The sequence below is a fragment of the Bos indicus genome, chromosome 1 (genome assembly GCF_029378745.1).
Source record: "Bos indicus isolate NIAB-ARS_2022 breed Sahiwal x Tharparkar chromosome 1, NIAB-ARS_B.indTharparkar_mat_pri_1.0, whole genome shotgun sequence".
Classification (NCBI taxonomy): domain Eukaryota; kingdom Metazoa; phylum Chordata; class Mammalia; order Artiodactyla; family Bovidae; genus Bos; species Bos indicus.
The window spans coordinates 51,234,593-51,251,045 of NC_091760.1; the positions used below are offsets into that span (position 1 = coordinate 51,234,593).

At 39.0% G+C, this 16,453-nt stretch overlaps 1 protein-coding gene across 9 annotated transcripts in view; it reads right to left on the reverse strand.

Moving 5' to 3' along the window:
- The window catches only part of CBLB (Cbl proto-oncogene B), a 225,916-nt gene extending 211,503 nt beyond the window's left edge, over positions 1-14,413 (reverse strand). For 4 of the 9 annotated variants that reach the window (XM_019974609.2, XM_019974545.2, XM_019974470.2 and 1 more), the window contains exons 1-2: positions 14,191-14,345; positions 12,671-12,852 (exon numbers count right to left, since the gene is read on the reverse strand). In XM_019974609.2, coding sequence (XP_019830168.2) covers positions 12,671-12,838 — 168 coding nt within the window. In that variant the 5' untranslated portion in view covers positions 12,839-12,852; positions 14,191-14,345. Of the gene's footprint in view, positions 1-12,670; positions 12,853-13,520; positions 13,850-13,876; positions 14,089-14,116; positions 14,346-14,394 lie in introns of those variants that run through there. The other 5 variants (XM_070787231.1, XM_019974361.2, XM_019974752.2 and 2 more) reach the window with 5 other exon arrangements.
- Positions 14,414-16,453: the final 2,040 nt, after the last annotated feature.

Genomic DNA, 16,453 nt, shown 5'->3' on the forward strand with positions numbered 1-16,453 from the left:
CCTATTTTCTTTTGTTCTCATTCAGTTTCTCTGTCAGACCTTTACTTTCAACCCCAAAGTTTTCATCCTCTCTCCAATATCCCATTGTTCACAGCTTAACAGAACACCAACGTGTTATTGTACATCACTAACAGTCTCTTTTTTAAACAAAAATGAGGGAACAGGCCTCATCTGCTGGCCTATCTTAATGTCTCACATTCAGATATTAATTTCCCAACTAAAGCGATTTGAATGATTTTATGTTTTGGTATACTTTTCCCAAACACTGAGGAGACTAAAACAGGTACGATTTTAATAACCAGATTATTAAGTAGTAAATGGGTGTCAGGTCAGAACAAGTCTTTTCCACCTCTTTACATTACATCCCAGGCTTAGAAACACCTGCTACATAACGGTTCAGTCATTCCATCAGGTGTCACCCAACCACTGGGGCATTCAGGGCTGCGTGCAGAACTGAAAATACTTTATGTTAGAAAAAAAAAAAAAAAGGCTGTAATTCTACTACTACATTCGCTGGTACACATTCATGTGATTTAGTCAAGAGTAAGTTAACCCATCTCATTCTTACCCCTCCAACCTCAGTATAAAGAGCCATCCAATTAAACATTTAAATGTAACCACTGGGAATTGCACGAGTGTATACATAAAGATGCCCACTTTAACAAAAGGCAAAACGTACACCTAAAGGCAGATTTACTGAGAAGCTCGTGAACCATAAGCTTGATGGTCCCTCAGATACTTGGCCCCCTTCTAAAGCTTTCATCATAGATCTTTCTGCAAAGTTTTCAAGAGCAAGGTATTTTAAACACAACTGGCTAAGATTTCTGTCTTTTTCCCAGTGTGACATCCCTTCTGTCAAACTGAGCCTTCTATTGGGTGGCACTGAAGTGGTGGGGGACATGTCTGGAGTCTGGCTAATGCAAATTTGGGTTGAAGATACATTTAGTTTGATTTTAATGGAAAATGAATGTAAAGAACACAGTCACTTCTGAAACTAGTTAAATCAAACCAGCAGCTGTGATAAAAGAATGGCTTTGGGAATATTTCAAGTGTCTGTGATGCTGACCAGCCCAGCACAGGAGCAGAAAGGTCACGTTCAAATTTCCTGGTACCTGGGACTGGTGGCATATGTGAGCAATGTAGAGAGTCAAAGCATAAAGTATACAGAGCCTAGATTATTTCTCTGATGTTTGTGGACTTAACTTTTTTTTAATTTATAACTTGTGACTTTTTATTGTTCTAAAAAAATACACTTTCATATCCAATTTTGTATTTTTTTCCTCTTTAAAAAGACCACTCTAAATGTCAGGTTCCACAAAACATGGATGCACTTTTGGGTACTCAAAAAAGTGCTGGGACTAAATGAAAAAGAGTTGAACAATAATATTTTCAAGAACTACAAACACAATGAATCAAGGAAACAACAAATGAAGATAGCTCTCTTAAACTTACTTTCTCAATTGCTTTCTTGAGAAATAACCATATCGTCTTTTGTGAGGAGAAAAATCTGACTCAAACTATCAAGCATCAGCTCCTAAGACAAACATTTCTCACATTAACAATGGGCATTTTATCTCCCTCCTTTTTGTACACAGTGCCTAAAATAATTATCCAGCATATCAGTCAGTTCAGCCGCTCAGTCATGTCCGACTCTGTACAACCCCATGGACTGCAGCACACCAGGGTTCCCTGTCCATCACCAACTCCTGTAGCTTGCTCAAACTCATGTCCATCAAGTCGGTGATGCCATCCAACTATCTCATCCTCTGTCGTCCCCTTCTCCTAAAGATTATCCAGCATGCAGTACATAACTAATAAATGGATGTATAAATGGTTGGTTGATTTGATTCTGAAATTCTTTATATATATTTTGACACACAAATATTATATTACTTTCTCATTTTCATGACTGAATTATACATAATTGTTTTTGTTTTCCCCCCTAAAGACTGATGAAGTCTCAAATAAATCAATGACTTAACAAATCCTGGTTAAATCAAGAACGTTTCTCAATTCTTAAAACTAAAAGATAGTATCACAAATATACACAAATTTCAGAAGTATCACCAACAACATCCTACAACAGGTAATTTAATTTTAGCAACATGGTACAACATGTCACCAGACTGATAAATTATTAACCTGCAGTTAGGGGACCAGGCAGTTTTAAATTCATTTCCTCTAACTGGTGAATTTTTTAACTGATAAATAAAAAAATTCTCCCAGGTATTTTTTTCAGACATTGCAAATTACTGTAGTTTAATAGATTCTTTTAAACATTACAGATTTTTCATTTCCTATTCGCTACCTGAACTTATTTCTCATTTGCTTTATTTAAACTCTAATTCCATCTGAGAATTTATTGCTTTATTCAGTAAAATTGTTTGATAACTACTATATACCAGGTACTGAGCTCAGTGCCAGGAAATTATAGATGACTAGAGCATACTTCCTGCCTTAAAGAGTCTGGCAGAAGAGACCTAGTTCTCTATAATTAACTTAGGAGCAATGTAATTCTTGCTCTAAGGGATCTTAGTAAAGATCCTGTCCAATCCATTCATTTTCAGATAAAGAAACTAAGAACTACAAAGATTAAGGAACTATTAAAAAATCATTAATCCAACACAAGAGTCTGCATCTTATGAATCTCAGGCTGGTCTTCTTTTTAACTATATCACAATTTAATTAGAATTGGGCATATAATTAATGATTCCTGGCTAAACTCATTTACATTTTTATTTTATTCCATTTGTGAATTTACATGAACTTCAGGACCCATTTGTTAATTCTACAAACGTTGGTGCAACAGGCATTGTTTCCAGCCCTAGGGAATACAGCAAGGAATAAATCAAAGACCTGTCCTCAAGGAGATTTCTAGTGAAAAAAATCGGTGGCTTGAAAAAGAATGACAGGAAAATGGGAGCGCTATAATGGAGGAGAGTACAAAGTGCTGGAGGAGGAATGAAGCAGACATGTCCATGTGGCAGTACCATGAAAGGCATACCTAAATTTGCAAAAGGAATATTCCAGGCAAAGGGATGTGCAAAGGCTTGAGAGGCCCCAGAGAGCAGGGTGTGTGAAAAGGAGTCAATGCAATCACTCTAAAAGGTGGACGCAGAGGAAGCCCGTGGTGAGTGGAATGAAGAGCTCTGAAATAGGCTAGAGGCAGTTCAGCCCTTGTAGGCCACACGGTTTTCTAAACCTGCACTTGGGCAAGCGCAACATAAAATGCTGAACTACTACCAGATGCCGCTGAGTGTGCAGTTCATCAGCTGGATTAGTATTAAATTCTGTGGTTTATGACAGCTCCTGCAGAAAATGAATAACCTTATGCCAGGACTACTTCTTCTAAGCAGGTCAAATTCAATTCAATAAATATTTATTGAGTGCCCCCTATGTGCAAGGAACTGTGAAAGCCAGGGACAAAAAAAATGCTCTTATAAAAACAGTATTTTAAGGAGAAAAATCAAGCTCACCACAAGGTTCAAGTTCAGATTCAAATGACTTAGATGTCTTCTAGAACTGTCTAAGTTGCTCCCTAGAATGACAGCAGGTCCCAACACAGAAGAACTTTCACGGAGAACAAATCTACAGTCACATTACAAAATGATGGACTTTTTAAGGCACCAACTGGTACATAAAAGGATTGGTTCATTACTCTTTGCTTTTGAACTGAAAGGTAAAACATTTAGTGTTGGAACTGGGCTAAAAATTCCATTATAGTCAGTGACTCAAAGGGCTTTAAAGAAGACTTTGGAGATCACCAAGACCAACTACTTCCTTGTGACATGACAACACTTAAACACAGAAATGGAACTTAGTGGAGTTTACTGCTCAGAACCCTGCCTTCTGAACTTACAAGTGAGGCACTTTCTCCTTAAAGGTAGACAGCTGCCTGATGTAATTCTTGAAATGTGTTTAAAGATTTTTAAGTAGACCTCTCTGTATATGTCTATATATACATCATCCCACACACATCAAAAATACATTTTATATATATTTTACACACTAGGTATTTCAATAAATACATGAATATGTATTCAGATATATAAAATACATATTCAAACATATCAATGCAAAGACACAAATGTAAACACAGGATTTACTAGTGCTATACAAATTCTCAAAGCCGTTAATTATTTTTGGAACATTCTCGCATTTAAACAGTTTCCTGACTGTGCTTTAATTAATATTTCTAGCCAAAAGGTAACAAAGAAGTATTAGGTCAGCAAACATATTTCCTGCAAACAAGATTCAAACCAGTCCCTGAAATCTATGAAAGAAATTTTACTGAAGCAAATGGAAACTTCAACAGTAAGGAATTGGGTGCATACCACAGCAGACGTTCATTATAAAACACACCTCACTTCATGGAGCACTCAGTTGTATTAAATCAAGTATTATACCTTCAAAGTGAAATATCCCCTTTTTTAAAGATAGTATGGGAAGTCTGAAAGAAATCCTTATTTGTGCTTCCCAGGTAACTAACTGTTCTAAGAGATTCCTTATTGCAGTTACTTAAAAGCTTGTTGTTATGATTAAAAAGTATCTATGAGTTCTTCAGATTCTTTACATTTTATCTCAGCAAATCACCACTAAGTATATAAACGTATAAGAACTTGTACAGCATAAAAAGTAAAAAATAGAAAAATAAAATAGAACTCTTTCTACATAGAGTATTAACTGGGCAAAACCAGAAGGTTAGCATATGATTTGTTATGAATCTGGAAGTTACTCATAGTAGGATCTGGGCAAACCACCAATTTTTTTTATGGTTTTCAAAGTTTTCTTTAGAAGACTAATATATTAAAAAGCACCATTAAATAATTGTCTAGTTGTATTAAGAGGTCAATTATGTCTTCATTTGTTCACTATCCTTCCATATGAGAATGGAACTTCTTAAGGGTGAAGGGTGTATCTGTCTCACTGGTCTATTTCCATCATGTAATATAGGACCCTGCATATAGTAGGTGTAAAATAAAGATTTCAATGGAGGGAAGTAGGAAGATATGGAGGAAAGAAACGAAGTAAGGAGGAACCTCTCGGAAGTAATATTACAAAAAGAATATCCCCATCTATATTGAATAAATCTGTCGACATGAGTACAAAGCTTGGAGAAGAACTTGGTCATTACAAATATAGAGGTAAAGGTCCTTTTATTTCTTGTGTAAAGAGGAAGAGTCAAACATGCTTGAATCTTCATATCATGAGCATAAGTCATACATGCTTAAATCTTCGTACCATGAACACAGGCCTGAGAATCAATCAGACCTGGGATCTAGCCCTGGCATTCGCTAGCTTTACAACCTTGGGCCAGTTTCTTCTTCAGGAAACCATGGAAACTTCTAAGGATGTTACAAAGTCTCAGAAGAAGAAAAGTAAAGTGCTCAACACAACACCTGGCATGCAGTGGGCACTGGCAACTTTTTAGGATTTCTTCCCCTTCCATATTAGACCACAAGACAGCAGAATCACTGCAGGTTTTGCAAAGGTAGGAGAATTAGACCAGGGACACTGGCCACCTTGTTGGGGATCACTAAGAGTTCTTTCATTTGGTTCATGTGTGTGTAGACATGTGCACACTCAGTCATGTCCAAATCTGTGCCATCCTACATACTATAGCCCGCCAGGCTACTCTGTCCATGGGATTTTCCAGGCAAGAAGACAGGAGTGGCATGTCATTTTCTCCTCCAGGGGGAATCTTCCTGGTCCAGGGATTGAACCCACATCTCCCGTGGGTGAGATTCATTACCACTGAACCATTGCTGAAGCCCATAATTAGTTTCTAAAGTTTATTATACTACCTGAAATCCTTACAAAGTCTCCTGCTTTGGGCAGAATAGCAGCAAATAAGACCGAGTCACTACTCCTCACATGGAATCAGTACATCGGTACTCAGCTGATCTGGAATCTTTTGAAAGGTAGAATACTTAAGTAGTATTTTTGTAATTCCTATTGAAAAACAGTGTGAGCTTAACAATTATTTAAATATTAATGTGTTAAACAGCTAAAAATTTAGTCAAATATTTTCCAAACAGTTCTTTAATGACTAGGAGAAAATCAGAATCTCTCAAATAAATTTGTAAAAATCTTAAATATGTGCCCAAGCAGAGTAGACACAGGTAATACTGTGGTGTCATTTAAGTTGCAGGATGTTTTAAGGTGATCTTAATATAAAGGTTCAGGACTGATTTCCATTTCAGTTTTTTTACTTACATACGCAGTTAACTGCTGGAAAACTATATTGTTTATAATATGCAATTTGAAAATATGGTTTAAATATTACAAATATGAGTTAAAACACTTCCTGACAACCCTAAGTAAAATTTACAAATTCCTCCATAACTTCACTGTATATTTCCTCATTTCCCTCTTATCTACATATAAATTAGTTATCTACCAAGCATTGCCCTTCTACTTGTTCTGAGCCTTTCCTTCCTACACTGTAATCCACAATACTACTTTATCAATTACCTCTTCTTCCATCTTAAATCACTCCCTACCTATATTCCTTCCCCTCAATTCTATGAACCTCTATGATAGCATCCACACACACAAGGCTATGCTCTGCTCAAATCCTCAAGCTATCATAACTTTCTTTTACTAGTTGTCCCAGTTCTAGAACAATTTTCTTGAATTCACATACTGAATTTAATCTAGCTGTCACTTCAATCTAGCTGTCATTGATGCGACATGGAAAGATAAACAATGGCTTGACTCAAGAAATGTAATGATTTATTAAATTTTCATTCAGCTTGGATTTTTCCATTTGAGCTTATTAGTTTTCTTAGATGTTGAAATTACTTCCTTACAAAGCTCTCTCTACCCAGGAAATCAATATGCTCTCATTCCTTTCCTATCTGTTCCATCACTGTTATTTGTAGAATTCGTTTTCCTTTACCACCATCTAATTATAGATCCACAAGTGATACAGCCAAAAATTCCAATCTCTGACTTTTTCTCCCCAATTCTCACCTTCTAGTCTGCCTTCCAAATCTCTTGCTGTTCTACAGCTTGAAATGCCACCTCTATGGGCATATCTACCAAACACACATTTCTAGTTTTAATTTCTTTCTTTAACTGCATATTCAATTTTCTGACTTCAAAATGGATATTTCACTCTGGCATGTCAAATTCAACATGGCCAAGAAACAAACATCATGCACCAGGCCCCAGGCTTCCTCTTTTTCTTCGTATGTTCCTTATCTCATTAAGGGCATCACTGCTTTTAGAGTCAACTAAGCTGAAAACCTCAAGAGCCACTTTCACTTCAACTTCTCCTTCATCCTCTATCTCTGAAGGGTCACCAGGACCTTAGGTTTTACTCCAAAATGTCTCCCACTTTTGAACCAACATTGGCTATATCTACTATCAATTTTCTAGCACAGCCCTTCCTTATTTCTTACCCAGTCTGTTTTAATTTCTCTTGATCATTATTTCTACCTTTAAAGGGTTTTTTTCCCCCTCTTAACTCATCCTTTCTAGAGTCAAGAGAGTAACTGACCAACACAGCCTTGACATTCTCTCACTCTGCTCAAACATTTCAATGGTCCTCTGCCTACTAACTAAAAGTCCAAATTCCTTGACAAAACACTCAAAGTCTCTTTAAGCTTCTCTAACTTTCCTTCGCTCACTCCATCATCTCCCTTTACCCATCACTCCTTCAGCCTGCTGTGTCCTCCACCTCACTGGAATCCAAAACATCCTCTAAAGAACAGCTAGATAATACTACCAGGTATACCACACCATACTGCCTACACCAACTTTCCACCCTAGCAAACGATACTCACATACTGCGTTACAGCACTCTGTGGTTCACTCAGTCGTGTCGGACTCTTTGCAACCCCATGGACTGCAGCGCACCAGGCTTCCCTGTCCTTCACCATCTCCTGGACTCTGCTCAAACTCATGTCCATTGAGCAGATGATACCATCCTTATTTACACCGTATTACAGCACTTACTGTATCTTCCAAGATAACATGGTTATTTATGATTGTCTATCTTTCCATACTTTGCATATAATTAATGAATGATGAAATCACTAATAGCATAGAAAGCAAATTTGAAAGAAAGAAGTTGATTCAAAAATCTGAATGGTTATAATTTTATAGGAGTTAAATGATTACTAACTAATGAAGCCCTCTATTAAAGGTATGCTCTATATCACAAGGATAAACCCAGGGAACTCTTGGGAAGATTCCTTTACATCTTTTACTTTATCCGAAAGTTTTACCTAGAAAGGACAGGAAGCAAACTTTGGGATCACTTCATTTATCTAAGCACAAATTCAAAAATCTAACTCAGTACTAAACAAAATAAGCCAGATATGTATTGTGTTATCCTCTATCCAAGTCTATTTGGGCCCATGATCCAGCTAATAGAGAACAACCTCACTGAGGAAAATGAAATATGTGAAGAATAATTCAAATAAATGATATTCCTTATTCCAAGAGCCCAAGGACGGTGATATTCTCAAATCCATCAAACACAAACAATCAGCATCCGAAAATAAAGTTTTAGTCTATGCGCAATATTTTTCAGAGGTATGAGTAAATTAATTTAGAAAAGAATACTATTTTTTAATAGCTGTATGTATTTTAAGACATTTTGACTGAAAAGCTTTAAAATATATTATAGTTGAAATGAGATTACAAAGACAGAGAATAAATTAAATTCCAAGCTTGAAAATGTATTAAATGAACCAAGGACAAAAGGCAGGAAAAGGCTGTTTGACATCATCACTTTTTAAATGCTTTTAAAACTCTGTCAGTAATACAATTTCAAATAAATGACAAGGACAGCAAGACAAAAATATAGGCAGGTACTCAACTTGTTTTGCTCTTTGGCATCAATTAACTATTTTTTAATTTCCTGAACATCCATGTATGCTCAGTACATTTAGTATTTATTAGATGGAAAATTGTTTCTTCCACTTTCCATCACCTGGCTAAGATGCTTGTGAAAACCATACTCAGGAACCTCACATTAATAAATCATCACTCCTACACACTGATTAGCAATCATTTCCTTACCCTCACCACAGCATTTTCAACAAGAATACAATAATGCCTTTCCTATAAAGGCAGTGGCCAGCAGAACCCAGAGAGACAACAGTCTAAGAAGTGACCAGAAGAAAAACAAGGCAGATGTTGTTGACCGGGCTCCCACTGTACTTTGTATAGGTCTGTGTTACAGACCTCTCCATGTGACATGGCAATTACCCACCTACATACCTGGCTCTGATGATGGTCTTGGAGCTTTCTTGACAGGTCTAGGGCAGATTTATATCTTGTCTAGCTTTGCATCTCCAGGTAACAAGGACTTCATAGAAACACAGTAGGTCCTCAATAAATGTTTAGGTGTTTAAGAACCTCCAACTCTGTGAGAGTTTTGGAACAGACTCCACATTTCAGGTGTATATGAACCTCACTGTGTATTCATGACTAATAGTTCTGTCTCTGTATCAGAGAGGCATCCACTGATCTGAACAGTTTGGGGTCAGCTATTGACTTCCACTGACACATGGAGCTAAGACCAGAAAAGATATCTAAAATAAATGAGATGCTCTGGGATATGTTACTACTCTTTTCCTAATAAATGTACCACGTTAAGTTTGTGTCACTAATGTTTTCTTTCAAAACACTTTATATCTTACAAGGAACACAACTGAGCAATTACTCCCTCCTACTCTCAGTGACCTTGCATAGAAAGCGTGCCCTCTGAAAACATAACAGTTAGCTAGAACTGGAATCAGAGTTGACCGTTTTAAATTCTAGAGGCTAGGGAATGGTGTAACTACACACTTACTAGGTTTTTCCCCTACAGTCTAAGACTGCTTCATAAGCCCCGTGAGATAAGTTATTTTACTTTGTAGGTAGCTAAGACATACTGTACTTGGAGCTTGTTTACAAATTTACACTTCAAAGATTTGACCTTGTTGAAGAGGTTTTATAAAGAAAAATGCTGAATACTTAACCCTGTCTTCTACATAACTACCAGTTAGATTTGAAAGTTACTATTGTTATTCACAAGCTAAACTCCGGCTATGGCAGTTATTTTACAAAACAGTTAGGCAATGTGTCAAGGGATTACCTTTTGGACTAATAATAAAGTTCCTGATGTAATCACCAGGACAGTGTTCATTATATGAACCACTTCCTTCACCACTGACAAGCAGAAAGATAAACACATGTGGGGGGTTCTTCTACACTATACAATTAAATAAAATATTCTTCCAATTAGTAACTATCAGTGCTTTTTCATTACTGTGAGATAGAGTAGCAATAAACGTACTGGACTTTCATAATGATTTACATGGTTTCCCTCCACAAAGCCCACAAATGCATACATAAACGAACACAACAATATTCAGCCTTGACAGATAATGAAGACAAATAGAGAAAGCCATACAATGCACCTTTGCCAATACCTGTACCCACATTCCACTAAGTAGAGACTTCAGGTAATAGATTTCCTCTTGAGTCAAGATTCTCAGTTGGAGAAGCTAAACGCAAACCCACAAAAGGGTTAATAAAATAAACAATGGCAGAAGCCTTTTTTTTTTTTACCATAACCCATAATAGATGGCCCATAAGCCATCTATTTTACCATAACCCATGATGAAATAATTAAAAGAGAATAAAACTTAGGTCAACAATCAGTTACAGGCCAAAATTACACACACATTTTTTAATGTTTCAAAAATAATGACTCTATTAACCATATTTTACCACTTCCTCATACAGATCTTTTTCATTTGATGTTCTAATATTTACTTACAATTGTACAAACTCTGACCACTCAAAGAAGGGGGTGGGGAGAGAGGAGATCTCCCTGGTAGAACCTGACCCATTTTTGCCCACTCATATAACAGATAAGTTAAAGAAAAACTTTGACTCTCCTTCTCTTACGCCCAACTAGTGATACAAGCATGAGTGACCTTAAATTGCTTACTCCTCAGAAAAGCAAAGACAGCTAGTATTGTGTCGCCAAATATACACAATTTTTCCAACTGCATGCTCCTCATTCTTAAGTATCCAATGTTAAAATGAAAACCTGACCTCAAGCAGCAAGTTGCAATGTTCTAACACTATGACATCATTCTATCTGAAGTACTTTAAAATCACAATTTGAATAATTGGCAGAAGCTTAAATAGGTCACACTGAAGCCCAAAACTAAGGATATTTATCTGACAAAAATATTCTGGCTCTTCCTTTAGTGCCACCAGCCATAGAATGCCAGGCCTATCGTTCATCTACCCATCTGTGCTTTTCATAAGGATAAACAAAAATAAAGTAAATCTTATCCCCTTCCAGTATTGCTACCACCTCCAACAGTGGCTTTTCGTGGAAAATATTTGAAGTTACGAAAAAAGTAAAGGTAACTGCTTTACTTTTTACTCTTCATAATATGACTTCATGAAGGCTTTAGCACACAGCTACAAAGAAATATTTTTTTTAAAACTTCCATTTCTGCAGATATAAAGATATCAAGAGCCCTGCATCAATTAATTTTATAATTAGCCCCAAATATCTATCAAATGAAACTATAAAGGGCTACAAATATTTACCATTATATAGCTTACAGTACTACTGATGCAAAAGCAGAACTATTAATTTTGCACAGCAGCAAGCTACATCTTAGGCTTCCCTGGTGGCTTAGTGGTAAAGAACACACCTGCCAATGCAAGAGACTGGGGTTCGATCCCTGGGTTGGGAAGATCCCCTGGTGAAGGAAATGGCAACCCACTCCAGTATTCTTGCCTGGGAAATTCCAGGGACAGAGGAATCTGGTGGGCTACAGTCCATATGGTCATGACTTAGCGACTAAACAAGCTACATCTTAATCATATTTATTTCATAATCCCACTTAGTAAGACAGGACAGTGACAGCTACAGTTTTCTCAGCAGACCTCTGTAAAGTATTCAGGTTGCCTAGACTTGTCTGGGTACTGACATCCAGCACCATTTCTTCTTGTAACTTGTAGTTCACCTGAAAGCAACATGCAAAAACCACAGAGGTTTCTGATACTCTCAGTCCCACCACCTCCATCATAAATTTTCCTTTCACAATAAACAATGTGCAATCAAAAAGGTTTCCTGTTTCAAAATGGAATAGATGAAACAAACTGTGACTCTACCATTAACAACCAAAAAGTTCCTTAATGAAGATGAATTCTCAAAGATGAAAATGGAAACTCTCAAATACTGCTTCCTCACTTTAAGACTAATATGGTTCTTTCCCCAGTAATCATTCTCAGCATCACACACTGTGGATGTCAGAGACTTTTCTTAAATTACTTGTATGCACTCTTTTGTTATCTAAGAGCAACACAACCTTACATAAGACAGAACAAACACTTCCAAAAGATTCTATGCCATGCACCAACAAAGAGCAGCCAACAGTAAAAGCTTTGCATATCTGAGTCATATAGAGGAACTTTGAACCTTGAAGAGTAGGACAGAAGGTGGAAAAAAAAAAAAAAAGTCTTGGCTCTGAATTCAACTTTTCAAAACACCCAGAGCAGATATAAGAAACACAGTCAATCCGAATCAAAATACTGTTGCCATACCAATAATTATTACTAAATGACAGTACAAACAAAACTGGAGAAAACCACATCCAGGGTCAACCCTGCTGTTGTACAGACACAGTCAGACAGAACTTACCACTTTGTCCATGAGTTTCCAAGTTTTCTCTACTGTCCTGCGATCCGCTGCGGCTTGCTTAGGGGGTCCAACTGCATCTTGAATAGCATCAATAATACCCAAAATCCGTCCTTTTCGGGGGTTTCCTCCTCGACCACCAGGGTTTCTGCCATTCATAGAATTTGCCATCTGGAATCTTAGCTCTTTGAAAGAAAGAAAAAAAAAGTTAGTTGGTCATGAAAATATTTATGCAACAGCAAACAGGTTAACTTGTACCCATTACATCCTCCTCCATCACTGAGAACAAAATCCAGGGTCCCAGATTCAACTTTTCAATACCGTGTGAATTTTTCACTCACAATCTTTACACACAACACACAGGTTTAGGAGCAATGACCTTAGATCTGTTTTCGGAACACTAAGAGTTAAAGACGCATCATTCTCACATGGCAAAGAGTGAAGGCTTGATTAATACATAACTCACAACAACAGTAATAAAAACTTAGATTTCCTCTATCTACGTTAGAACACATCAGTTTCCCCCTCTCCCTGACTTAACCCCAATTTAAAAGACCAGAACTGAAGCCCCTAGAAAACACTTTGGGAGCCTCACTCAAAAACTGCACTTTCACTGTGTGATTTCGCCAAGTTATATAAACCTAAAGATTATTCTACAGGAGCAGAAAGGGCACGACTGTTGTCATCAAAGGCTGAGGACTTGGATTTTCCCGGCTAAAACCAACAAGTTCGGACTCATGAACACACGAGCACACAGTTCTTCAAACAACGCGGTTGAGGAGTTGTTCCCAAGTGAAGAGCCAAACGAACCAACAGACAAATAGCCCATTTTAAAAGAGAGTGAGAAACTGACAAGAGCGGGCACAGAAAGGAGAGAGAGTTCACTTCTTGGGCTTCCTGCGTTTCATCTCATCCAAGTCGGGTGGGGGTAGGGGGTCCAAAGCTTTGTCTCGGGACATCTGTGCCTCCCGGCTCAGGCTCCTCCCCTGCCACTCTCGGACCACAGCTTGGCGGGGCGGGGGAGGTGGACAGAGAAAGGACGAAGAACCCCTCCCGCTCCGGCACCCGCAGCCCCGTGCGTCTGGGGCGCTCCGCGTTCGGCTCCCCGGAGGACGCTCCTCGCTGGGTTGTCTGCAATCCCAGCCCCCTGGCTCCCCTGATTCCCTATTCCTCCTTCCCCGGCCCAGCCCGGGTCCCGGCTTTAAATACCCCTCTTCAAAGTGTGACGGCGGCGGCGACAGCAGCTGGAAACCGGGGCTGTCCCCTCTTCCTCGGAGGCCCGCGTCGGGCTGCCCCAAGCCCCTTGGGCGGAAAGCAGCGCCGAGCTTCCCCGGCACCCCCTTCCCTCCCGGCGTCTCGGCGCCGTAGAGACACGCGGGTGAGCGGGTCCGACTCTACGCGCACGAGCCCAGGGTGCGTGGGTAGCCCCGGCAGGGTGTGTGTAATCACCGTAAAAGCCCCGCTCCCAAGGAAGGAGCGACCCAGAGACGCCGGCCACCGAGGTGGGGAAACGCAACAATTACCGTCAAAACCAATCCACGCCCGCTCTCCCCTCCCGCCCGACTCTCAGGGAGGCCACGGGACGCCGCAGCAGCACTAGCCGGAGGAGGAGACCACTCGCTGGCCACCCCACCCCTGTAGGATACACACAGAGAGAGCCAGGCGCGGGGCGGAGCTGGGGGCGGGGCCGCTCGGGGCTAGGCCAATCAAGCGCAGCCCTGCCCTACCCGACAGCGGGCGGCGCCAATGGACGGGAGGCGCCCGTCCTCCTCGCACTACCACCCGGTCCACGTCTCCCACAGTACACAATGGCCCCAGAGGAAGGCCCTCTCGCCACACGTCCCAAATGGAAAAGGATTCGGAGACAAATGAGGGGACTGGATTCACCCGAGAACGAAAGTCGTAAAGGAAATGGAAGAAAAGATGCAAAGCACTAGGGAATTAACCAATAAGGAGTGGGCGGGTGGGCGTGAGCATTGGGAAACGGAGCCAAAGCGGACTCTGGCTAAAAGGCGGGACTTCCTGCTTCGCTCACCTTCCTAGTCTTTTGTTTCATAGCAACAGAGTAGTGGCTGAGAGGGTGTTGCTTCTTTACTCTGGGCGGATACGAGGCTGAAGAATTCATCTCCTTAGGGCTGCCAAACTTCTACCCGGGACAGCAGCCAAACGGGTCTAAAGCATGGCTTCTTGTGGACTAGCAAAAAACAGCACACAGTCTTTCAGCTTCTAAAATGAAGTATAAGCCTTTCACAGAATAGACTAGGGTTAACACCTGATTGCCAACCAAAGCTTCCTTAATTTCTGAACGTGTTTCCCTTTTGCTTTTAGTTCTGGAGGAATTGCTGATCAAACATCAGGTTGATGAAAAAGTAAACAATTGACAACGCAGGCCAAATTGTCTGCACTAATCATGCCAGGGCAGTAGAAGAACCAGACTACAGGAACTGCTAATGTATACACTGCACCTTTTTATTTACTGCAAGTTGCTGTGTAAATGACTGAAGAGGAAACGGCTTTTGTATTTTGTCTGAGTCACCTTTACTCTGTGTCTGCCATTCTCTCCCAGCATTTGTAATCTATCTGTGGCTCCACCCCCAATGTCTTTAGAAAAGCCCATATCTGACCAGTCTTACAAAGAAAAAGCTACTGTTCTGGGGCCCTTCTTTCAACAAGATCATAGATTAAATAAATGTCTTCTATTAGCTCCAGCCCCACCACAGGTGCTACTAATAATTGCTCTAGATTGTTATGCTTCAGAATTGTTTTCCACCTCAGTGGCAGTGTGGAATAAACTTTACACCTTCGGTTTCTCAGATGTTGTAATACTTTGTTAATTTTAAAAAATATTTCTCTAAACCAGTGAACCTGATAAGATGTTTCTCAGTGGTTCTAACCACTTTCTAGTTAAATAACCGTTTTAGTGATAATGACTGTCAAGGATCCTGACTTCTTGTTAACATTCTTTACAGCCCTAAATACAGATGGTTAAAGTTTTCATTTGATTAAAACAGGCAAAACGTTATCTTTGCAGCTGGTCAGGTGATAAAATGTGGTTCAGGAAGTAATTTTGTTTCTTTGCCATTATTTCTATGCCAATAATTAAAGAGTAGTTCCTTGTTTTCACATTGTGTTTATCTGCAAAAGAACTGGCTTCTCCATATCTCTTCCACCCATGCATATCTCCTTTACTCACAGTGACAGTAGCTAAATTTACTAGAGAGACTCCAAAAGGGGGAAAAAAAAAACAAACTTGGGTCACGATTTAAATAAATCCCCAAAGAATATATATATAAAAGATTTTTCAGGACGTAGGAAAAGAGTAGCTTAAGGAAACATTACAACTAAGTATATACATTCTTACTCATATTCTATACTCATATTCATACTCATATACTCTAATTCTATACTCATATTCATATCTAGATAAATGCAAAATAAATAAAATACATGTTATAGCATGTGGCATTCTTTTGGTGTTAGCTTTGCAACTGAAAGAGATGACTTAGTAAGAAAATAGCACTGACTATGGTACAAGCATATCACATTGATACAAATTACAAATTTTGTGGGATATGGTTTTATGTATATATAGATATATATACAACACATATACACAATGCACACATAATTTATTTTATATATTATAAATATTACAAATAAATTACAGCTTCATTCTCCACTAGGTATTTTATTAAATCATCTTGAGTCCAAGTTAAGTTCTGGTGTAGTAGGGCTCCCATTTGAACCAGAACTAGGATTCAGGATTTGCTTGTGTCTAATGAACTG